We start from the raw sequence: 24,682 nt of genomic DNA, 5'->3' as shown, positions 1-24,682 counted from the left end.
AACCCCAGAGCTGCTACAAGTGCCAGATTGTGGGGGCGTCCCTCAGCTGCTGTTGGAGAGGCTGCTCTCATAAATACCACTATGTCTGCGCCAAAGAGATAGGTAAGAGACCACAGCAAGAGAGGAAGAGAGCAAAAGGGGATGAGAAGGGAAGAAAAGCCAGGAAGAGGGAGGAGAAATGAGAAGGGCAATTGGGAACGGGAAATTGAACGTAGGTTGAGAGGGCAATAGGGAGGGGAACAAATATGATAGGTAGAAAAAAAAGGAGAAAAATGAAAGCAGAGGGAAAAAAGAGAGGGTTAGGGAAATGAATGTGGGTAAAATGAGAGAAGGAAAATACATCAAGAAGTAACATTATTGAGTGCCAGAAGAGATGTCTGAGAGTGCTGGGGGAGAGCAAAAGAGGTAAGAGGGAGGGAAAGCGGGTGGGGGCTTTGAATAAAGGGGATGATGAGAGGAAAGTGGGACCCTGGAGTGTGCAAGAGGGAGAGAGTGCAGAGTTAGAGGGAGGAGGGTGTGTATGTGTGCATTATTGACCACAACCCCAGTGGCTCCATCCATCCATTCTGCAGTCTGGGAACTGAATGTGCATGTGTGCGGGTTTGCATGCATCTATATGTGTGCCTTCCTGCCTGAATGCTTCCCTCTGTACATCTTGCAACTATGTTGCTTATGCGTGTTCCTTGCTTGTGAGCATGTGTGTTCTTGGTTGTTGTTGTCGATATAAGTGAGTGTCTGTGTGTCAGCACATGTGTTGTATGGCTTCCCCTTACATTACCTCATGCCAAGGAAGTACAGTGTGGGGATTAGAAGGCCTGCCACGTCTGCCGAGCCAGCACAGGGTGCAGAGCGAGGCCCTTTTTAATCCTGCTGAGTGCACCAGCCATATCTGACTGCCTGCCTGCATCGCAACTCATCCACTCAGTCTCTCGCTCTCCTCTGTTGCTCTCTCTTTTGCTCGCTCTTTCTCCTCTTTCTCTCTCTACCTCTATCTTGCTCAATTTTCATTTTAATCCAACCTCTTTGTCATTTATCTGGGTTTTTCATGGGAGCTGTAGGGGTTCTTGCGTGTATCCACCTCATTCTATGTGTTTCATTTGTTGTTATTGTCTATCTGCAATATTTAAGCTTATTCTCTCCTTTTTTATTACTTTCTCTCACTTTACCTAGGCTGCACATTCCATGAGGATGACTTCTCCATCAAATGTCCTAAACATGAGGTAAGAAAATAAAAACTTCAAAACAGTGCTTCATATGTTCCATTTTTATCCATCTTTTTATGCTGACTTTTATTGATTTCTTCTAACAAAGCTTTAACAGTGAGTCATGCATACAAGAAAGAAGGGAGGTTTTTTTTTAGAATATCTTAGCATCTCCCAGGGTGACCTCTTAGATAATAGTGTTTCATATATATGTTTATGTACAGTATGTCTCGATATGTTTTTGTTCCTGTTAAAACCCTAATAGCTTCTCTGCTTCCAGAACCATGGTGCATTTATGTTTTTTTCCCTCCCTTCACCTCATCCCCTCATAGTATCGTATTTATTTCTTTCCCCCACTCCCCTCCACTCTTCATCCTTCCCAGAACAGAAAAAATTGAATTCACACATTGCTGTCACAAGCAGCAGCGCCATGGCTGGATAGATGATAGAGTGCAGAACAGAAAACACTATTGTCAGCTCTTGTAAAACACAGAAAGAATCAAAGGAGGAAACCCAAGGGTTCAGGGTGGTGTTCACTGTACACTTGCATCAAGTACCCTATCAACCCTAGCCCATAAAGGCCAGGATCTCATCTTGGATTGACCAATCTTTTGTTAATATGTACTCAATGACCTTGGCAGGCGAAACCCATATCAATGGCCACTTGCCGTGCAAACACTTAGTTATGGTGCTTTGTGTATAACTGTCACTCAGCACCCACTGTTATGACTGTGCACCACTGTAATTACAAGGCCACCGTTTTAGTTTTAATGTGAACATTCCTAACCACAGTAAGCTTACCTGTAAAATAGACGCCATCTGGTGGTGGCATGTTTACACTGCAGCACAGAGAGGAAGGTCAAATGCAGAGGAGGGTGGGGGGAGTAGAGCGGGAGAGATGCTGACATTCAGCAGGGAGCAGCGGTGCATTAAGGCAGCAGTGGTAGTAGCCTCCCTTCCTCCCTCCCCTCTCTGCATCTCTCTTCCTCCCTCTCTCCCTCATGCTTTCCTGTTCTCCTCTGTGCAGACTGACAGGGATGAAAAGCTGGCTGCTGATCAAAAACACCCCACCCACCATCCCTGTCTGCTATCCTCCCCACATGCTCTCTCTCCACCCTTTTCTCGTTCTCACTCTCTACTTCTTCCTCTTGTTATTTTCTCTTTCCTCCTCCTTTTTTTCCTCTGTTCCCCGTATTTTGCCCCTGCGCTCCCCTGCTGTTCCAGCTCCCTCTGTCTCTCACTCTGTTCACCTCTCATCTCCTGTGAGCTCCCTTTTCCATTTTCAGTCGTCATCCCTTCCTCCCTCGTTCTCTCTCATCTCCTCTCTTCCCCTCTCCCCGTCTCACTTCACCTCAACTCCCACGTCTAAGTAGCAGAAATAGAGTGTGAGAAACAGAGAGAAAAGGAGAGCAAGACAGAGAGATTGTTGTTAGCAGGCTGAGGCAGAGCTGTCATCAGCTGAGGGATCTGAAGGTCTGTGTGTGTGGGTCTGTGCTGTGCCAATTTACGCTGAGCAGCCTAATCAAAGGGAAGAGCAGACGCACACGTACACACACACACACATACACACACAAACATACAACCACCCCACCCATGGGTCCCCCTCAGAAACTCTCCCCGTGCCTGTGTTCACTTGTTTTCAGAGCTGGAGCACACATATCGATGAAATTGCAAACACATGCTGCCTTCAGCTGTGGATTCTCTGGTGCTGAGGGACACACACTGAGTGCGTCCACACAGGTTCATTAACAGGTTACCTGTAAACTCACACACATAAACATAGTGAGAGGGAGAGAGACAGGCGGAGAGGCAGGGAGAAGAAAAACAGACAGTTTTGTGCTGCAGCTGAGTGGGAACAAAAGACGAATGGGGGCAGTTACATCAGAGAGCGACAGAGTGAAAGCGACAGATAGGAAGAGAAAAGAGGGGCAACAAGAGAGACAGGCAGCAGAGGGAGAGACACTCAGTGATGGAGAAGTAGAGAGAAAACAAGTGAGACTGAAGTGTAAAAGAATGAGTTACTCCAGGGAGGTAAACAGAAAGGGAACGAGCAAGGGAAGGGAACTTCAAAGAGGGAGAGAAAGAAAGAAATAGAAAGATTGAAAGAGAAAGAGAGAGATAAAAGACAGAGAGCAACGCTACTGGTCTGGGTCCAGGGCATAAGGATGAGCAACTGGCAGTTCAGAGAAAAAGACAGAGAGCGAACGAGAGATACTGAGGGGCTGCAGTGGAGGATAAAGGGAAAGAAAGCGCTCCACCACAACCATCACCACACCAGCGCAATTAGTAGGCGTTCCTGCTGTGTCTTTCACAGTGGAGCTGGTTCGCTGGCCAGCTGCATCCATCTCCCCACTCCTGCACAGTGCAGCCTGCTTGCTTTCATGTCTGCAGTCTGCAGATCTGCATGGAAACACTCCCGTACAGTCTCACACAAAGACGCACAGACAGCACATACAGTACGAATGAGCTCAGGGGGGCACCTGCACAGGAGGTGCCTCCACCTCCAGTATATCTGGATGGATATGTAGTCCAGATTTTGTGTTAAAACATATACCAACAGAGCATTAGGGCTGATAAATTACTAAAAAAAAATGCTATGTACAAGTAATCTATGGCACTGTGAGTTCAAGGCAAATGCAGCAGTCACAGAGAAAACGTCATGCACAGCTCATACCTTTCCTTCCTCTCTGTGTGTTTGTGATTTGTATTTATGTCAGTCTCTTTACCCTTGCTCTACAGGACCTGTAAGATATTCCAGTGTACCACTTCCACCACCATCACCACCACCACCTCACCTCAGCCAGGCAAGCATCACCTATCCACCTATCCAGCAAGGCAAAGGATAATGCTGTCCGAGCAGCCACCAATACTTAAAAAAAACATGGTGATGACTGATGATGGACAGGCACATCGGCCAGTGGGGCTGGGGGAGGGTAAAAGGCTGCGCTGAGGTGGAGCTCGGAGCAATACGACCCATGGAGAACAGCTCCACAGAGAATAGCTGCTCCCTGAACCCGGCCTGGAAATGTGTTTTCTCAACTGAGCCCCTTACTGGAAGGCAGAAGGCCACGGCACTGTTTAACTGGAGGACAGACTGCGCTCTAGAGACTGTGTGCCTGTGGGCCCAGTGCACAGGGGGCTGTTTGAAATGCAGAGTGAGGAATGTGTGTGTGTGCGTGTGTGTGTTCTGCCTTCGGATAGGTTACTATCATATTCAGACACCTGGCAGACACTGATTGGACAGGAGCATCCCTCTGGCCACCTTGTCTGTGGGTGTGTGTGTGTGTGTGTGTGTGTGTGTGTGAGTGTGATAATCATAAAACTGTCATTCTACAGCCACATCATCAGTGTGTTTGTGCCTATGTGTCTGTGTGAGTGAAGAAGTGCATCTCCAATTCAAGATGTCATGCATCAAAAAAAGCAGCAGCCAACCACTGGATGTACTATCTCAATGTGTGCGTTTGTGTTTAAAACAAGAGACAAAATGAAACAAAAAAGGAAACTGTACATGATGATGTGCTTTACAGGTTCTAAATATTCTGATATTGAAGAGTTAAGAAAAAAAATGGACGCAGTATTTTAATATAATGCTCTTATCTTCGGAGATGTATTTTGATGTGCATTATGACTATACAACATCATTGCGTCACCCTTGGTATATGTCAGGCTTTGTGTTATTCAGAGATTAAAAACAGAAATATGAAAAAAAGAAAAAAAAAGAAAAAAAAACAAAACAAAACAAAGAAAACTCTGTTTAAGAGTCCATTCAACTGTGTGCACATTCAATATGTACAGTACACACCGCCATCATCACTTGACAGGTTGCAGATCAGGGCTCCAAGGGTCCAACCAGGAGTCAGGTCATCTCACTTCATATCTATGTACAGTTCAGAAGTATTACTGTTAAACATTGCCATGATGTATAATTACTTCACCTACCACAGCCGTGCAGAAAGATATACATTCAACTCAGATTTCATAACACACCTGTCTGTTTGTGTATCTCAAATGTAGCCTCTTTCACGCTGCCATGCTATGTAACAACGCCCTGTACAGGGTGTGAGTTAAAGTACTTGTCATATCAAAAGGAGACATATTTAAGTATTAGAGCATAAAAGAAAGTGCAAAAACGCCACACCAAACTTTCTCTTTTATGAAACTCATTATTTAATGGTGTATATAAGTATTTGATGCTGTTTAAATGTAAGATGTGATGTACTAATATAATTGTGTATAGTATTTCCTAGAGATGTTTATTTTCTATAAAATGGAATATGTTATTGCTTATAAAATGTTATTAAAAGAATCCATTGATGAAAAAAAAAAAAATGACGACCTTTTTTGGGAATGTCACTTAAGTTGGAGCATGCCGTTTTATTGATTTTCATGTCTATTTGTTTGGAATCGATGACACAGCATCACTTTGTTTGAAATGTTTTTTGTAACGCCAATGTTAAATATACCAGCACCTTTCAATGCTGCTATGACCAATGCCTGCTCTTTTTGTCGTTACTGAATGTGCACTGACATTCACACACTGGAGACACAGTTTGAATCAGCATATTGCCTGAATTGTGCTGCTGTACACAAGTGGGACCAACAATTTGCCACTCAAGTATGCACCAATTAAAAGCAGGCACAAGGAAATAGTAATAAGAATCACATTTTCCAAAGATTTCTAGGAAATGTCATCTCTACTGTCACAATCCAAAGCTTTTAATCTGAAATGTATGAATATTTTATCATTTCAATTAGAAAAATAAATGCCTACTTTAACAATATGAATTTAAGAAAACACATTTTGGTCAACTGTTACACTTAATAGTTTTTTGTCTTTACTTACAGAAATCAAGTCTGACAAAAATGATGTCATAAATGTTGGTATATGATTACAGATTCATTTATCATTTTTCCCCAAAAAGTGAAACGCCAGTTTACATTGTAAGCCCATGACCTACTTGCATAATTTTGAGGTTAGTATCTAGTTTTATTATGTTCTGGTATCAAACTCCAGTATACCACTGCAAATGAGAGCACTACGAGAAACACAAGTCTTCTTTACAAAATGTTTTAATATTTACATCAGAAAAGGATGAAACAAAAGAACGAGGAAGAGATGAAAAGATGTCAGCTAAATGACACATGAACACCACCTTTAGACATGGTTGCATTTCATTCATCTCAAACCAAAGTCTTTCAGTCTTTCACATTAGTGACACACACTATAAAAACATACTGGTCCTGGGAAAAAAAAAAAAAAACATGACAAAGCTGGTTTTTGTTTTTTTGTTTGTTTTTTTTACTTTTTACAGTTCTCTAAAAATTAATAAACAGTGTGAAACTATGATGACTGAAAAAACAAGTATTGCTCTTTATGTTGGAGCTACAAAAGAAAACTGGAAAAAGATTCACTACAGGCCCTCTTTGGAAAAAAACAAAAACAGTCAATTAATTTGAAACTGCCTGCATGACTTATGTAACTTGTTGCAAAAGTGCCAAAGGTTGATGATACAGTTTGAGTTGTTGGTTGGCCGTGCCAGAATCGGACGCTGCCAACTTCTTTTGATATCATAGTTGCATACGTGTGCAACAGTGCAAAAGGTCAACTGAGTCAGATGATGTGACCCAAATGTCACCTTGATGACTTGATACTGTCTCCATTTTGACACTCATCACCATGGCAATACAGCACAGTATCTACATTATTTATTTGGACCTGGTCAAAAGCAACCAAATAAAACAGAATCCAGAATTTTTCACTCTGTTTATGCAAAATACTGCTTAATCAAAGTTCATACAGATTATAAATACATTTTAAAATATATACACAGCAAAACAAAAAAAAAAGGACCTCTATGAAAATAACCTCATAAAGCCATATTATTACTTATCATTGAAAACAGCCACATAAGGCTAGTGCAGATAAAGACACAGAGCTTGCACAGTGGGTGACCTCACCTCAGATTATCACCAGTGAAACATGATTCAAATCAACTTCAACAATATTTGAACAACCTGCGGAGTGGTCTCCCACTGCACAAGCCCACGGTCGGACCAATCCCGAGTTTGGTCGTTTTCCTCCCACGCACAAGAGACACCTCAGTCTGTAGCCAATCACAGCAGCCCGCCACTCCAACCCACTGAGCACTCCTGCCTGTAGAAAGTGCATCTATGTATTGAAAAGACTGGGGGTGGGACTATACTGAGTAAATGCAGAGCAAATATCTCTTTCATCCTTCTCTTACATACACACACACACAGACACACACACACACACACACACACATACACACACATACACACACACAAACACACACACACGCCATGGACACAACAGCCACCAGGAGGATGTGATGGCTCCTCTCTGTGGTCAAACACGGGCACTGCAATTCAATCTCGCAGGGGGATTTAGCTCGGTACGAGAGAAAAATGCTTCCTATATTCTAGTATACTCTGTTGCAGTCTGAACTCTATAAGTGCCTTCTGATGTGGGGTTGGGGTGGTGGGAGGGACAGTCCATGAAGAAAATCCTGTCAGGTTGATATGAATCTGTGTAGTTGAATAAATCTGTTCAATAGCTGCACGCCAAAATGCCAGAGACTGTATGGTTGTGTGTCTGTGGGAGCATGTTTCTCGTGTCTGTGTGGTTTTCTATGTCAGAGATGTTTCTATATACAGTGTCCATGCAAGTCTCTGAGCTCGCCCCCCCCCTCCCCTCCTCTAGCTGTTGGTGACGGTGGTGCCACTGCCCAGCTTGATGATCATTTGCTGGCAGTCGTGGAGGGTCCTCTTGTCTCCCAGCTTCTCCAGGGTGCGGGCTGCGTCCGCCAGCATGCCCACCCTTTGGCCGGGAGCCGACAGAAAGGAGGGAGGAAGGTAGCGGCATGCCAGCATCACAGCCTCCGCCTGCTCCCGCTGGCCTGGTCGCGTCTCACACTCCTCTGCACACAAAAACACAACAAACGTTGTAACCGTGCTATTTTGAGGGAGCTTTTGGATGTCATCAGCCACCAACAGCCAATCAGACTTCAGCAGCATCTTGTTTAATTACTGACGGGATTTAGTGCAGTGAACAATTGGGCAAAATAGACGAGAGGCTGATTAGAGCCACTGATTACAGCCATTCAGTGTCTCTCAGCTCCCTACAACTTTTATTAAAAACAAAAAAATAAATCTAAAAATCAATGCAGGGAAGAAAGCTGCAGCTATGATTGTAGTTTATTAGTAAGCTTTTCATTTTTGGATTTTTTTTCTGCAATCTAGTTTGATGCTACCTGATTAGAGCTTTGTAAAAAAACGCAAAATGTAAAACTGTGATTATTGTATATGAGCAACTCGCACTTCCAACGATACTTCAGTGTAATGGGAGAAGAAGGTTTTATAAGCAATGCAATGACTGAAAAATGAACACAAAAAATACTAAACTAATTAAGACCTTCTCAAAAATACAGTTTTGCTATATGTAGAAAAACATATAATAGTACACACAAATTCTAAATCTCAAGAGCAACAAATACTATTAAAATGATGTTGCCTCAAGAGAGAATTACTTGTGCAGATTGGATGAAAAATAAAGATCAGCGCCCCCACACACCTGTCTTGGCTCCAGGCGTTGCTCTGCGTCGCAGCGAGCGATCCAGGAGCTGATGTGTGCGGGTGGGACTGGCCCCTGCCATCAGCCTGGCTGTTGCTTCATGGAGGAACAACTGGAAAGAGATGGAGGGGAGGGCGAGAGATGAGAGAAGCAGCGGAGGAGGAGGAGGAGGAGGAGGAATGAGAGCGAGTGATGATGACTCATACAGAATGTTCAGCTCTACCTCAGAGAGACTTTGAAGCCTTGTGAACAACGCTGCTAAACACTTGCCTCAGGGGTGTGTGTGTGTGTGTGTGTGTGTGTGTGTGCATTTGTGTGTGTGTGTGTGTGTTTCAACACCTCCCAGTTAATTTCCACAGAGAATTGTACCATGCACTGCCTGCAAATATGTGCGCAGCAAGCATTTGTATGTCTATATGTTAAGTGCTTCTTGTAATGTGCTGCACTTTGTATTTGAATTCTACATGCCATTGTCACTCCATGTATGTGCAGCATGTACGTGTGTGTGTGTGTGTGTGTCAGGCTTATACATGTGGGTTTAAGAGCATTTCAAGGTACACTCTAATTGGTTATGCTTTTAAGTGCCTGACAATACAAATGCACCAACACATAGCTGCGTTGGTGCATTTGTATTGTTTTAATAATTCCCTAAGTGTGTGTCACTCAATGCGTGTTCGTGCTGTTCATTTGTGTTAGAGGGAGAGGAAATAAGTTTGACTGTATGTCAGCATGACAACAACTACTACATGCTCTCAGTACGTTTCACAAAAGTCATGAGCAGAACCACTGTGATGTAAATCTACAATGCAGTGACGAACACTCTCATACATACTCTTCGCATTGCAGGTCTGAAGCTATGTGCCAGCTTGCGTAGAGAGCTGAGATCTTGCTGAAAGCCTTGGAGCTCCGGTGGGGAGGCCTGGTGGACCCCTGCGGGGCTGCTGGTACCCGCCAAACCTGACCCCACAGGACCGGCCCCTTGTTGCTGCAGGCGCCATACATTGGTCCTCATCACCAAGAGCAGGTCACATAAGAGCAACTGGATGACCTAGAGGGAAATGAGCATGATTAGGACTGAGACGTTTTACTGCCACAGGAAGACATCAGTAACACCACTGCAGCTGTAAAAGGCCGGAACCACACAGACGAATCATCTGGAGACTGAAATATGAGACATTTGTGCCAAAAGTTCTTGGTGTGGTGGTCCAAAAGATACCATGTGTCTCTGTTTTAGACTTAAAACAGAGCAACTTGATAAGGAAGAAAATGTGTTTCTACTGTAACCATTATCTGTGTTTGATATGGAAATATGAGCTGCTGAATATTCTATTTATTGTCTATGATATTAAAAAATACAAAAATGCTAAGTAAAACCACATCAAACAATAAGATTACAAATCATGATTTGTATTAATATCAACGAGCAGTGCATGTTTGAAATGATAGCAGACAAATAATACACAGAGACATAACCCAAAACAAAATACAAGAGAGCTCTACTCAAGGGTGAAGGACATTTTCGTTGCTCACCGAGTGTGTGTTCTGCTGTTAGTGGCCCAGCTCTGTGTTGCACTGCAGGTACATTGCACTCCGCTGAGACACACATGCAATGCAACTACAATGCACTACAGCTCTGGCCGTGGACACACACACTGTGAGCTACCTATCCACCAGCATCACCATCTGCTGACCGCCAGAGGGTAGGACGCAGCGGTATCACAGAGCCGGAGCTGCTGTGGGGGACTCACTGTCTGTGTGCGTGTGGCATTGTATTGTGAAAAGAGTGTGTTTATACTCGAGTGATTATGTGTGGGCAATTTCCTGTGTTTACAATTTTATACATGCACATGTGTGGGCACTCTGTCACTGTGTGCGTGTTTGTGTGTTTTTTTTTTTTTTTAGATTTTTAATGTGGATGCTGTCGCCTTCACAAAGTTTCTCCTTATAGGAATAATAAACATCAACATGACTTTTATGTGGTCAAATCTGCAAGTGCTCGTGCCTGTGTGTGTGTGTGTGTGTGTGTGTGTGTGTGTGAGAACGCATGTATACCTTGTCTAAACTGGAGCTGTGGCAGTGCGGTCCTAGGTTAAGGCTGTCTCGGAGCAGGGCGCTGGCCTTGTCGCTGTAGCTCAGACTCAGCTGGCAGTTTTCTGGCTTGGACAGCAGAGCCCGCACTGCCCTGAATGTGTTCAGACATGCCTTGGGCAGAAGACTCCTGACAGAGCAAGGGGACAAGAGACAGAGGACACAGGTTTGAGTAGTGGAAGTGTGTACGTGTGTCTGTCCTCTCCTTGGCATTAGCAGACGTGGGTTACGGTACACACTCTTCAGTTGGCTGTAGAGGTTCCAGTGTGCGTGAGTCCAACTTACTCTGCGTTCTGCAGACTGCGGGGCAGGTGCTCAACGGTCGGATACAGTCTCTCCGCCGCAGCGTCATCTCCTTGGAGCCAGTTGATGATCACCACGGCAACGGAGGACCACCACTTGGAGTGGGGGTCGCAGCCTGAAAGTCGGAACAAAACAGTCAAAGGCGAGACACCCGCTGACAAACAAACATGCAAATATTTGAATCCCCCACTGCCCACTTCTCACATTTAACATGCATGAGAGTGTGCACACACACACACACACACACACACACACACACACACACACATACAGCTGCTGTCTGTATTTTGACCTCTGAATCAATCTGTTTCTCCCCTCTGGCATAGTCACAACATGCTGAGAGAAAGCAGCCATTTTGACGACTCCCTCATGAGGGAAAAACTACTCCATTTAACATCAGGCAACAAAAACACACACACACACACACACACACACACACACACACACACACACACACCTAACACTGTGTGAGCAACCTGAGGCTCTGCCAAGAAGTCTCCTATTAAAATCCCTGCACAGCCTCCCTTCCCTCCCTCCTCTCAAGGTGATCACCAATTTGACAGCACTGAAGATAGATGAAGCAATCTAGCGGATGCCTCCCTTTCACCTAGCCCCCTTTCACTCAGATCAGTGATCAGTGAGGACAAAAGCAAGTGGTGGGAGGGTGGGAGTCAGCCCGGTGGAAATCGAGCTACTCAATCTCAGTGGTGTAAAAATGAACTTTATCTCACGGCTTCTTATTTTGCAAGCACATTAAGGTAATCGAACAGTCGGGGCAGGTGAAGAAAAGAGGCAGGAGGAGCAAATGTAATACTCCCTGATGAAGATAAGTAGTAATAAAGTAAGGAGTGAATATCTACATTTGAATGTGTTGATGTACTCAGGCAACAGAAGCAGTTTCAGTCAGTGAGTATTCGGTTGCCAAGGTTTTAGAAGCAGGGATTCAAAAACTGCTGACACTAAATTATCCCAAAAAAATTACACTTTAAGTCTCCTATAATATCCAAGATAATATGTCCTTACAGCAGTGGGTTTTTATCTTCTCATACAGAAAACAGACAAATGTGTTATTAACAGAAAGGACAGTTGCCATGGTGACCTACCAGTCACAGTAGCCATGTTGGAGCCGATTGCAAAGGACTGGGACGTGGCACCAGCCGCATCTGATGCGCTGATCAACAGCTGGAGGTACTCCAGAGCATCGGCATACTCCCTGAGGAGGAACACACACTGACTCTTTATTTTTCTGCCATATCAACATACAATAACATTCTTGTATGATTTCAGCAGTTATCAAAAACTGCTGTTTGGAGGTGCGTTTTGTTTTCTCACCCCTCGCCCTGGCTAGGACTTTTCTCTCCATGAGGCTGGGCCACACAGTACAACGCCTTCTCCAACAGGTGCTCTCTGAATGCCTGGGTCACCTGGGCCAGAGGATCCACTGTAAGAGTACCAGCAAATCATTAAACATGAGAAATACACACATTTCCAGAGGATGTAACAGAGTCACTTAGGCATTTCTGCAATACAGTTACACCGTGAGTGTGTCAGTTCTGCATACACTGACCAGTATTGCCAGCCTGGCTATAGATGCTTTCTTTAGGAGTGCTGCGAATAGCCCAGTCCCCATCCACAAAGAAGCGGTGACCTAGTGGGTGACAGAGCCACTGCATGGCTGGAGGCACACTGCCACTGGACGACAGGCATGCCTGCCGGGCACTGCTCAGGAACACACGCTGTCAGAATGAAACAAAAGAACAAAGTGCTCGGTTAATGTCTGCGCTCTCACTTTCTTATGTAAGTGGAACGTGGACAGAATTACACAGCTTACAGTTCGCTAATGATGATTTGGCTCAGTGTAGTTCGGTTTATTTCAAGTCCCAGGGTCATTAACGAATTAGTTCAAGTTAATTAAACATGGAAGACAAATGAACGAAAATGTCAACTCAAAGCTGGTTGCTGCTTGAGGCTGGTAAAAAACTGCGGGGACTTACCGAGGTGAAATGCAGGATCCTTGGCAGGCTGGCTTTGACCCGTAGAGCTGCAGAGACGTAGACCTCAGCCAGAGTGGCCACAGGCAGACAGGAGCCAGAACACTCTGCCAGGTTCACTGCACTTAAAGCCATGTGCACTGCTGACAGGTGACTACCATTCAATTTACCTGTATGCACAGACAGAAGATTATTATTAATTATTTTTCAAATTTAGAGAACAGTGATGCAGCAATCACGAAAAAGCTTAAGTGGTTTGGTTATAATAACGAAAGCCAAATGATTTTGCAACCTTAGTCTAAAACCTTTTATTTGCACTGTATCAAGGTAAGCTGACCCCTACATCAAAAAAAAAAAAAAAGGGGGGGGGCAAGTCACTCTTTAATCACCTGAGACTACAATATGCCAACATACTGTGCTCAGCCTACCACACTGATTTCATTTACAGACAGGGTCTTTCCCACTGACCTGTCATATGAAGCTGGTGCAGACGGTGGTACACTAGGGCAGCGTCGCGGCTGCTTTTGCATGCATCCTCCTGCAGGGGGCGGTCAGATCGCAGCCCTCCAGCTCTGGCAGCCAGCCAGCGGCCCACCCAGAGGCGCTGGAGGCAGAATCTTAGCAGTGACCACAAAGCAGCGCAGGCCAGGTCCAACTGGGAGGTGGGTAAGGGACGACCGAGAGCCTTTAGACAGGTCCACAGGTTCTGACTGGCCTGGGCAAAATCCCCCTGGGAGGGGTAAAAGAGACGGGAGATGACGAGGTAGAACATATAAAAGGTGATCCAGAGTAGATCGCTAAAGACTAAGAGAATAAAACATATGAGGACATATGTGAATGAAATGAAAATCGAATCTATATCAATACAAAAATCATACTCTAGCTAGATCCAGGTCAGCCTGCTTGCGGTGCCTCCAGAACAAAACAGAGGATCCAGAGTGTGGTCTGGTTACAGGTTCTCCATACACCAGCAGACGGATCAGAACTCCAGACACCAGAATACCATTCAGTAACCACACCAGTATAGTTGGTAACATCCAGTCCATCCAGCCCCACGAGTCCGCTATGGAAGACAAACATTTTTGTCATTTTACAGTAAAAATTTTACTGTTAAACAAGTGTCATACCTCAGAAAACACTACATGAAAGTAGCACTACAAGCCGTACCCTCCCAGCATTTATCCCTCCATACCTGCAATATCCACACCCAGAACGCTCCTGCTTGTGTGATGGGTGGTGGTGGCTGCAGCACTTCCAGCTAAGCTGCTGCCAGATGAACACAGCAGAGCGGCCAGAGGATTGAGGGAGAGGAAAAGGAAGGTGAAGGCACACAGCGCCATGCGGGACCGGTCTAACATGCCGCCAGCGCTGCTGCCTGCTGCCGATCTGTCCAACACGCCCACATTCGGCTGACATATAGAAAAGAAACCAGGAAAATAAATTAGATAAAAAAGACTCATTTACACAGCATTATCAATGACACAAAAGTATGGACAAGGACAGCAACTATATTTTTCCTTCATAGTTTACAGAGCCAGTTCATGTCAACTCTATATAGCTTTATAGCTACCATGCTATGGCACAAAACAGCCTTTCAGCACATCAGATTATGGCATTAAGGTAATTAAGTGACCTTATAAAACATGAGCAAGAAGTGAATCAATGTCCTCCTTCAGGACACTTCAGCAGGTTGCTGGGATAAAACACAGACCTAACCTCTCATCTAATATGAAACACTGAATATCAACCTATTAAGACTGCAGTCCAGCAGTTTGACTGAGAGCTGCATACCTTGGTGTCCTCCCCCATCGGACTGTCGGGCTCTGAGTCACTGCTACAGTGTGAGAAAGACGTCGGGGAGCCCACGTCAGAAGCTGGTGGGGTAGGCAGCTCGTTCTTCACATCAGATTGTCCATCTACCTCCATGGCAACCAGGTCCTTGAGAGACTCTGATGAAAGAGCAAAGGACACACAAGGGGAGCAGTTAGAGGGTCAATCAGTGCTACAAAAGCAAAGACATCTTCAACCTTAACTTCCACTCACTTCGAGGCTGTATAATTTTCACATATGTCATTTCAGGATAACTGCAGCTATCAAGTCAACTGAATTACTTATTTGAAGGGAATTGAAATAAACTGTCAAAGAAGAAAGAAGAAGGAAAGGCATTAAGCACATACTGTTTTTCTGCGCTGCCATTTTAAGAGCCATGTTCTCCTGTTTGAGTTTCTGGTTCGCCTGCTGCAGGTAACGGATGTAGTCAATGGCTTTTCTCAGCACTGCAGACTTGTTGAGCTAAGAAAAAAGAAAAAGTAATGACATCGATTGAACCCCAATGCTATACGGGGGAAATCAGATCATTATACATTAACAAATACACAGGGGGTCATGCAGTAATTTAGATGTGATTATAAATATGTGCTTTTGTTTAAATCATCTCTTTCTTACCTTGGCCTCAGTGCCAGCCACCAGGTCTTTGAGCTCCACGATTTTGTCATTGATGGAGGAGCGGTAGCGCTTCTCGATGGCGTTGTGAGCAGTACGCTTCTCCCCCTTGTGGGGCTGGCCGACCGGCTTACCGCTGATGGCGATGCGGTTGATTGGCAGCTTCTCAGCGTCCACCATGACTGGCACCGTGGTCAGGATGGTGCCCCCGCCCATAAAAGCCTGGAGAGGCGAACAGTAATCACATTCTTGACATACTATGGCAATTAAGATTAAGAATTATTTAACAACATCTGAACACTTTGTTTCTTTAATTCATCAGTGGCTTATTTTTTTAACATTCTCCTGGTAATTCTCACTTACAAGTTAATCTACAGTCACCAGAGTATTTGATCATCATAGCTGAGATCTTGGCACTCCCTACTACAAATTGTTTATAATGGCACTGATGTAAAAAGGGGAAAAAAAAAAAACAACTTCAATCTTACATTTAAAGCCATTTAAGTTTAATATGGAAATAAGTGACAGTCAGCGGCAATGCCTTCAACAAGTGCACTGTATGATCTTAGCACTGAGTTTAAGTTGCACACAAGGGGAGTACCTGCAGTGAAGTGCTCTGTACTGGGGTGGTGGTGGTGGCCAGGGATGTGGGAGAGGCCACAGTAGTTACGATGCAGGGGTCATGCTTCAGAGTAGTCAGCAGCAGAGACTCAGCCTTGATGAACTGAGGCTGCAGCAACACCTGAGAAACACACAGAAGCACATACACAGCTCAGCTTTTTCATTCCATAATACACAAACAAGGACTAGGCTGCATACATTCTGTTTGTGCCACTCCATTCAAGCTCACTCACATGCAAGCCTCTCACACACACACACACACACACACACACACACACACACACACACACACACACACACACACACACACACACACACACACACTTACAGGTACTTGCTGTACGTGGGGTGCGATGGTTTGAGCGGGCGGGCTTGCTGACGTGGCGAGCAGAGAGGAGGTCGTGGTCAGCGCTTGGAGCTGAGTCTGGATGGCCACTGGCTGAACACTTGGAGGTGGGGATGACAAAGTGGTGGCAGGTTGGCTCACACTTCCGGGGCTGCCAGCTGGAAAACAGTTATGCAACAGAGATTTTTTTCCAGCCTTCAGTAAAGCATGAACGAACTATCTAAACCAACAATCCCTGTCATAATGCACTTTTTTTTGCAACTGCACAATAAAATTTCAGATATTCAACAAGCAAGTTAAACAGAAAATTCTACTATGCATGAAGTCATTGCTATATTGTTTTCACCTAATCGTTGCAATGAGTTAGAATGGCAGTTCTTTCTTGTAGACAAAAAATATCCCTGTATCCTTTAAAACTGGCTTTGATTTCTTATTAATAAGTTGAACTTTTCAGAAATTTGAGCCACATCACAATCCAGCACCCAAACAACAAACCTCTACTGTAATTTTGTAGTTGAAAATTATACAAAAAGAAAAAAAAAATTATAGACCAACCAATACACTATATACACAAGTATATGGCATCAGTGATATCAGCTTTGAAAAGCAACAGGTCTAATATTCTTTTTATGTGCTGATGTGGAGGTTTGTGGAACATTTTTGTTATCTTCTATTTTGTGCACCAGCATTTGTACCAAGCCTGATTTGGTACTACAATTAAAAAAAAAACATGTCACTGGCCAATGAATGTTAAAAAATATAAGATACTTCTATTGGTTTAAATTTAAATTATTGGTTACTGTTACAACTCACACTGAGTGAGCCATTGTCTGTGGGTTTGTAGGCCAACAGGTGAACTCCGATCTCAGTAGAAATAAGTCAAAGCAACATTTGCGTGAGTCATATCATATTTCTTATCAGCTCCAACTGGGCAAGTGATTACAATCGGCTCTCTGTACCAGGGTCAGGGAATTCCTCAATGAGTAATAAAAATGTATTGCTTCGAAGAAAATTCAGAAGCATTCACTGCTTTTCTTCCACTAAAACAAACGGCAGCATTCAGGTACGGTAGGTAACACAGATATGAACATATAATACACGACATAGGCCTACTGTATACACATATTGCCATGCACATGTGCAATGGGTGTTGCCCAGACAAAGCATTTTCATTTAGCTCACCGTCTCTCACACTGCTGAGCAAAGTCTATTAGATTAGGACTTGGACATGAGATCAACTGAGGTTGAATAACCTAGTGTCCTTGCTTGGAAAATATAATGCACACAAGGAGCCACCTTACCAGGCACGGGAGTTTAATTTGTGAGAGATTTTCAAAGCCAGACACGCATGGAAACACAAATCTGCTTTAAACTATGTTGGCCCTGGCGTCACAATCCATTTAAAGCTAATGAACTATGGAAAGAATCCATAGATTTGATGAAATCATTATTCAAAAAAAAGTCAGTATTAAACAACATTAGATCACACAGCAAATCAGAGCACATTCTATATGTAAAATCTTTTTTGAATACACACTGCTCTACATTCTTGCATTGTTTACTCTGTCAGTATGTGATGGGAGGGCTGGAACATAACGCTGTGAATTACGAGGTTGGTTTTTGTGCTCTGTGCCATTATAAAGAGCACAGAAGCCTAAAGATTCAATACTGCAGCAACACATGCAAGAAAACCTCTGTACAAATACTGTTGAGAGGGACTCACAACTAAGTATAAATTACCATGTGCGCAGCAGCAAATGCAAACAAACACATTTCAGCTCTTTGCCTTCTTCAGCATTTCTGATGCAACTCTTACTAAACAGCAGGGACCTGCCTGTGATAAATAACCAGCTGATACAAATCAATGAAACATATGCTCATCATATATTAATAAGCAGTATATATATATATATATATATATATATATATATATATATATATATATATATATATATATATATATATATATATATATATATATGTATGTTGTTACTGCAACCTGATTGCGATTACTAAATCTACATATTCACAATGAAATTACACACGTACCTATGAAAATGCAGTTTATGCCGAATCTTCATAGAAAATACAAATAGATATACTTCAACTGTATCTGTGTGTATTCATAAAAAACAAGACACAGTTGTTCATTTAAGCCCCTCAGGGTTTCTTCTCCCTATCCCCTGCCCTCAATATCCATGAACTTTGGTTTGGTCTCAAACCAACAATTATTGCTCATATTTGCTAAAAATGTGGCATTAATGTGTTCTTTCTTTAAAAGTGATTTTCACCTAGTTTTTCACATTGTGAATATCTGCTACAAGGCATCTAGTGCTTTTAGAGAGCGAAAAACCTTGCCGGCTAGAATCAAATTTAAGACCATTTAACACCCAGAATGAACAAAGTCGTCAGTTTGAGCCTTTTTCTGGTTCAACCTTGCTACTAAAAGACATTAAATATGTGTGAAAAGATTAAGATAAAGGGCAATAGGATGCTGTCTGTTAGAAGACAACTGTATTCTAGACTACAATAAGCCATGTTAAAATATCACAATACATGTTAAAGCCTTCAACTTAGATCATTTACCCTAAAAGATATAGATATTTGATAGATGTTTATATTATCTCACTGACAAACTTACCAGCCACTATACACTCAAGAATCACCACAAACAACAGTCCTTACCTGTGTAGCTGTTCTGGCTGCCGTAGTTGGTCCGGGCTTGTTGGGACTGAGCCTGGACCTGAAGTGGTGTCTGTGGCTGGGCCTGAAGGGGAGTCTGGGGTGAGGGCGAGGTGAAGAGAGCCTGGGGCGTGGAGCTGAACACTGGGCTCGGTCCTGGTCCTGGTGAGCCATGAGGTGAAGCTGCCTGTGCCGGGGCAGACGGGCTGAGAATGGGTTGGGGCTGTTCAACCTGGGGCTGTCTGAGGGTCTGAGCCTGCTGAGGGGAGGCTGGCTGCTGCTGCTGCCGTGGGGTGGAGTTGGGTACCTGGGCCAGGGGGGACTGCTGGAAAGTCAGAGGCTGGAAGGCCTTGTCTGGGGTGGATGAGCTACGGGTGATGGGAGGACCCAAGAGGGCGTCCAGGTGGGGGCTACTGCTTAGGATAGAAGAGGATGATGAAGATGGAGGTGTGGTAGTGGTGGTTGGAGGGGCAGCTGAAGAGTTGGACTGGGTCAAACCAGGAAGCTCTTGGGTGGGTGGGGGCCCTGTGTATGGAGGGTTATCAAAGAGTCCTCCAAACTCCATGTCCTGGTTGTTGATGAGCTGTAGCATATCTGATGGGGAAGAGAAATCAGAACCAAAATCACTGTTATTGACTAAGTAGAAAAATGCATAAGATTTTGCCAGGATAATTAGATCTAGCACGCACACACGCAGGCACGCACAAACACACACACACAGCATGCAGCCTAGGATAAGTGTGCACCATTTTGCCCCCAATTGCTGATGTTTGGATGTCAAACTTAAATAAAAAATAATTCAAAAATTGTTTTGGATTTGCATGGGTAAAACAGATAGTGTATACGGGTCATTGACATGACGTGCATGTTTTCGTGTCCGAGTGTATTACTTTCCTTTAAAATAATTTTAATTAATTCATGGCATGCATCATTTTATTCTATAAAACTGCTGTAGTTTGACCATGTTTTCAGCATATTATAATAATGTATATATTTTATATTTTGGCATCTCAAACCACCAAAATGTCAGGTGGCGCAACCGTCCGAGTTAATGAACAGCCTGAGAAAAGTATTAAATATGATATATCAATAATAATACATTCAAAATAGATACTGTGGCATGATTTCATGTTTGAGACCTTTCAAATAAACTAAATTCACAAATATTAATAGTTTTAAAGGTGTTAAGATAATTCAAAAACTTTTGTCCGGGAATTTGTGTATTGTCAAATGTCAGGGTGGTGCAACTGTATACATGCATCTTTTATTCTAAAGTGAATAGTTACAACATCAAACAGGATATTGCATCAGCCAGAGGACCCCAAGTGATTTTTATTGATGAGTGAAAAGGTTTGTAGAGCTCTCTCAAATATTGATAAAAATAGCTACTTTCAACTCATAGTTGGGCTGGTACACTTTTCATGTCAGGTGGTACAACCAAGGTAAAACTAGGAAAATGTTATTTTATTATAAAAGTCTTAATTTTATTAAAAAACTATATGTATGAACTTGCTAGCAAAGGCTAAAGGTTAAACAGGTGTCTAAGTAGAAGCCTATTTAATCTGAAATTAGCTGCAAAAGTCAGGTGACACAACTGAATCATCAGGTGGTGCGACCAGGTAAAATATTTATTTAAACCAATAAATGATAGGTTAAAGTGAATAAATGGTTGAAGACTACGAGGTATATAGCTATTGTATTAAATATATTCATTTGTATATTTATATACAAGTTTTAAAATGTAAAATTGGATATTAAAAATATTAAATACCTGGCCACTGAAATGCAAGAATCTTAAATTATAGTTAACAAAAAACTCAACCACAAAGTAACAATGTGTTAGCCACTATAGACACACTCAGGTATACTTGCCAAAAGTTTCACTTAGAATAAATAGAAGGAAAGTATATAAATTTGGAGGCGCCACCTGACATTTTTCAGGTGGTGAAGTTAAAAATACAGTCAAAAAATGAATTTAAAACTTTGAAATGTTGTAACACAAATAAGGCTTGTTGAAACACATTATTCTAATCTCAAAAATATGCATAATATCCATTTTAAAAAGACTTAAAAAAAAAAACATTTTTAAAAGCTTTATTTGTCAATGACCCATACATTGTTCTTTATTTTGCATTTTTCCCAAAACAGAGTCACCAAATAGTTTATAGCATGAATGTTTGTGGCAATTTAAAACAGAAAATAATAGAAGTTTGTGTGTTTATTTTTTTCCACACTCAAAAACTGGATTCAGCAACAGCCAAAACTTTATCTGAATGGATAAACTGCTAAACCATATCACACAGTACAAACACAATGAAGCCTTGCATACAAGACAAACTGTTATGGAAAACACACTATATCACAGGTACACATACTGTATACTGGACATTGTTCTTTTAATGTCAGCCCGTGTGCAGTGGGGCTATTTATATGACTTCCGCAGCAGTGGGCAAAAGAACTACAGAGGATGACAAGTCAACTGTGGTAGAAATATTAAAGTAACTTGATTACGATTATGCAACTCTAGACTCATGAATTCACATTAGGATGATCTAAAATATCCCAAAAAATGTTTTTGTTTGTTTTCACACTAACTTCTGTGGTTTAATATGAAATTAATATGAGAAATACAAGACTCAAAATAAATGTGGCAGCAATGTGCTCCTTGGTTTATTCAGGCCACTGTACAGTATACTGATCTGGAAAGATTACAGATTGAATGAAAAAAAAAAAAAGTCACTCTCTCATTTTCACCTGGCAAATCTCATCATGAGTATATTGCAAAAAAAAAAAAAAAACCCTGACACTGAGTGTATGTTGTGTCTGCAGTGAAAGGCAGCAGCCTGGATTTGTAAACCAGTGTTTTTGTATGAGGTGATCGCTCTTGACCAATCAGAGCGCGTCTCAGAGACTTGCTATGCCGATCAGCCCAAGACAGGAAAGAGAGGGAGCGCTGTCTGCAGCTTCGCATGAGGTTACCATCGAGCAGCATCACTGGGGGTTACTGTCGGTCAAATGTGGGAAGGTGGCGAAAACGGCTGCAGGATGTGCGTTATCTGCTACTGTTTACGCAGTGCAGCTTATCACGACTATGTGTTGGCCATCAGCTTAAAACAATATTGGCCGTTACAGGAAAATTTCCAGAGAACGGAATATACACTACTGATATTTGTCTAATGAACTAAGGTTTTCTTTACGCTTTCTTTCCTTACTCAAAACAGTACAACCATAAAGCTGTAAAGCGTTTACAAGAAAAACAGTTTAAAAAAAAAATGGGGACGAATGGTGTCAACAGAGCACATTGTTAGAACAATATATTATCAGATCTATTATTTTTGACAAAAAATAATAAATAAGGTTTGGGTGCTCGGTCACCTGAGGCAGGGTGAACCCAGCAAAGAGGAATGAACGACAGTAACCCCTGTCTGAGGAGCGAGCTGGGGGCGGGGCGCACTCACCACCATTTAGTAGCACGTTAGCTTCACTTATTAGCCTATTAAACTCACCCTAATAACCGGTTAGTCTTACTGTAAAAATCAGATTATGGCAGCGAGGTCTGATCGTGAAAGAAACAACACTGTGAACGTCCCATGAAACCTCCACAAACCTCAGAGGTATAGTCTACTAGCTAGCTAAACGCTCACTGTAAGCTAGTCTAGCTAATGATGGCTGATGGGAGGTACGCTGTGAGCTAAAAACCTGTGAGTTGGTCACTGCTAGTGCCATTCGTGAGTGCACATCAGGTGAACATTAGATGTAGAGCACAGGAGACAAGTAAAAGTGACAAGTGAAACACACGGGCATTAACAAGCAAGTTTAGCAAACGTTAAACGTGACTGGGTTAGCTAACAGCCACCACTGTATTTTTCTTACCATCAATGTCGCTCAACAGGGCCGTGTCAATATCGCTGGGGTCATTCAGCGACAGTGTTGGATCCAGATTATCCAACGAGGGATCGTCAAAGGACAGGCTGTTCATCTTTACTCCTGTGTCCGTCTTTCCTTTGTAGTCTTTGACTGGCTGTCGAATCGCTCGGAAGGGGGGGAAAAAAAAAAATCGGACCCTTCTCACGTCCCTACATTGGCCAAAGCGCCAGGTGCCAAGTGTACCGGAAACAAGCGCAGAGAGAGCTGCAACTTTCTACCGATGTGTCAACTAGCTACTCTCTCCTACCGCCATGATCGCACAGGGAAACTTGTCAAACCAAGCCAAACACTGAGGCTCATTCAGTAATCACTAACGTGCTTACGGCGACGGCTGCCGCACGGACCCACCCAACTGACGATGATTGACAGGCGCGTCAGCCAATCACCGCCTTTGAAATGGATTTCCCACGTCCCTGTTTCTCGGGGTTGTTTTGATTGTCTGACCGAGGAGCTCACAGCATGTAGAGCGTATGACCATAATTTTGTATGACGATTTACAAAGAGACATGGTAATTAATGTGGAAGACAAACTGATTTAATAGATCTAGGCTGCCTAAATGGAGCCAACTGAAAAGTACCATAAAATGTATCTATCTACTGACCATGAAAGTAATATGATATATAATACTACTACACCATTGCTGTTTATCCCAATCCTGTACGGCCACATTCATATAAACCATATATTCACCAAACTATTATGTTTTTTATTGAGGGAAACAGCGTGGATGTGTTTATTGTGGGCTTGCCCCCATCAGCCAATCAGAGCCGAGCGGGCGTGGGCAACTGAAAGTAAAGTTTGTCTGACTCGAAGCCGCGGCTCCTCCTGTAGAACCAGAGAAATCGTCCAATGGGAAGCTCAGGAACCGAGTGGGGTGATCTGACGTCACATCTCTGGGTCTAGCGATTACATCATGTGTTTCTCTCCTGAAAGTGTGGTGGCAGCAACAGGGAGGTAATCTGGAAGGATGTCAGTGGGGGGAAAATAATTAAGAAAAATGAGGCATATTGTTATTTTTGGCCGATGAATCTCACCATCGCCAAAAATGAATAAATAAATAAAAAATATTTTTAAAAAAAGACTTCCATTCCCTCTGTATGGTTACATTGCATTTACCTCAGCAAAGTAAGGCTTCCTTTGGTAAACAACACACTTAATTTACTAATAATGTACAACATGAGCAATGCAAATTTTTATAGATCAGCATCAGCTGAAGTAAAACTATAATATGAGCATCAACACAAAGAGGGAGCCCTACAAAGGCAAGGTGGTGAAATAGGTCAGTGACCTAGAGTAGCACTGCAGAGTTGTACTAGGGGAGTGGAGTAATGTTAAAAGCCTGTCAACAAGCCTGGTATTGTTGGTGATGGGGTGTGTTTTTATAAAGATACATGTCTTATTCACTTGCTTGCTGAATTTTGGAAATATGTTGGCAGTGGGCAACAGGTGACTGAGAGAAGTGCAAAGCTTGAACATCCATAAAAA

At 42.9% G+C, this 24,682-nt stretch overlaps 3 protein-coding genes across 9 annotated transcripts in view; 2 read left to right on the top strand and 1 right to left on the bottom strand.

Moving 5' to 3' along the window:
- The window catches only part of LOC139618120 (retinoic acid-induced protein 1), a 54,962-nt gene extending 49,273 nt beyond the window's left edge, over positions 1-5,689 (top strand). Inside the window, exons 3-5 of one of the 2 annotated variants that reach the window (XM_071473780.1) lie at positions 9-102; positions 1,171-1,220; positions 3,942-5,689. In XM_071473780.1, the coding sequence (XP_071329881.1) occupies positions 9-102; positions 1,171-1,220; positions 3,942-3,950 (153 nt within the window). In that variant the 3' untranslated portion in view covers positions 3,951-5,689. Of the gene's footprint in view, positions 1-8; positions 103-1,170; positions 1,233-3,941 lie in introns of those variants that run through there. The other variant, XM_071473779.1, reaches the window with a different exon arrangement.
- rps2 (ribosomal protein S2) overlaps positions 1-24,682 on the top strand; it is a 338,696-nt gene that overhangs the window by 257,219 nt on the left and 56,795 nt on the right. The gene's annotated exons all lie outside the window — the stretch shown is intronic.
- srebf1 (sterol regulatory element binding transcription factor 1) lies at positions 6,255-23,509 on the bottom strand. Of its 3 annotated transcripts, none has more exons than XR_011689679.1 (20): positions 23,143-23,509; positions 19,273-19,863; positions 16,570-16,745; positions 16,222-16,362; positions 15,624-15,842; positions 15,356-15,470; positions 14,970-15,127; positions 14,371-14,587; positions 14,057-14,241; positions 13,647-13,908; positions 13,182-13,348; positions 12,755-12,923; positions 12,520-12,628; positions 12,291-12,400; positions 11,170-11,302; positions 10,849-11,014; positions 9,629-9,844; positions 8,797-8,908; positions 7,470-8,143; positions 6,255-7,437 (listed from the first exon to the last, which is right to left on the bottom strand). XR_011689679.1 is itself a non-coding variant. In XM_071473781.1 (19 exons), the coding sequence occupies exons 1-19, from the start codon at positions 23,246-23,248 to the stop codon at positions 7,923-7,925; spliced, it is 3,573 nt and encodes a 1,190-aa protein (XP_071329882.1). In that variant the 5' UTR covers positions 23,249-23,509; the 3' UTR covers positions 6,255-7,922. The 3 variants fall into 3 exon arrangements, 1 of the variants encoding a protein (XP_071329882.1); XR_011689680.1 differs by having other exon boundaries at positions 7,498-8,143; XM_071473781.1 differs by having other exon boundaries at positions 6,255-8,143.

The sequence above is a fragment of the Trachinotus anak genome, unplaced genomic scaffold (assembly GCF_046630095.1).
Source record: "Trachinotus anak isolate AG129_WGS33_773 ecotype Australia unplaced genomic scaffold, CSIRO_AGI_Tana_v1 ptg000003l, whole genome shotgun sequence".
NCBI classification, from domain to species: domain Eukaryota; kingdom Metazoa; phylum Chordata; class Actinopteri; order Carangiformes; family Carangidae; genus Trachinotus; species Trachinotus anak.
The sequence above is the reverse complement of the archived record's forward strand: the minus strand, read 5'-3'. Positions and strand labels throughout refer to the sequence as shown.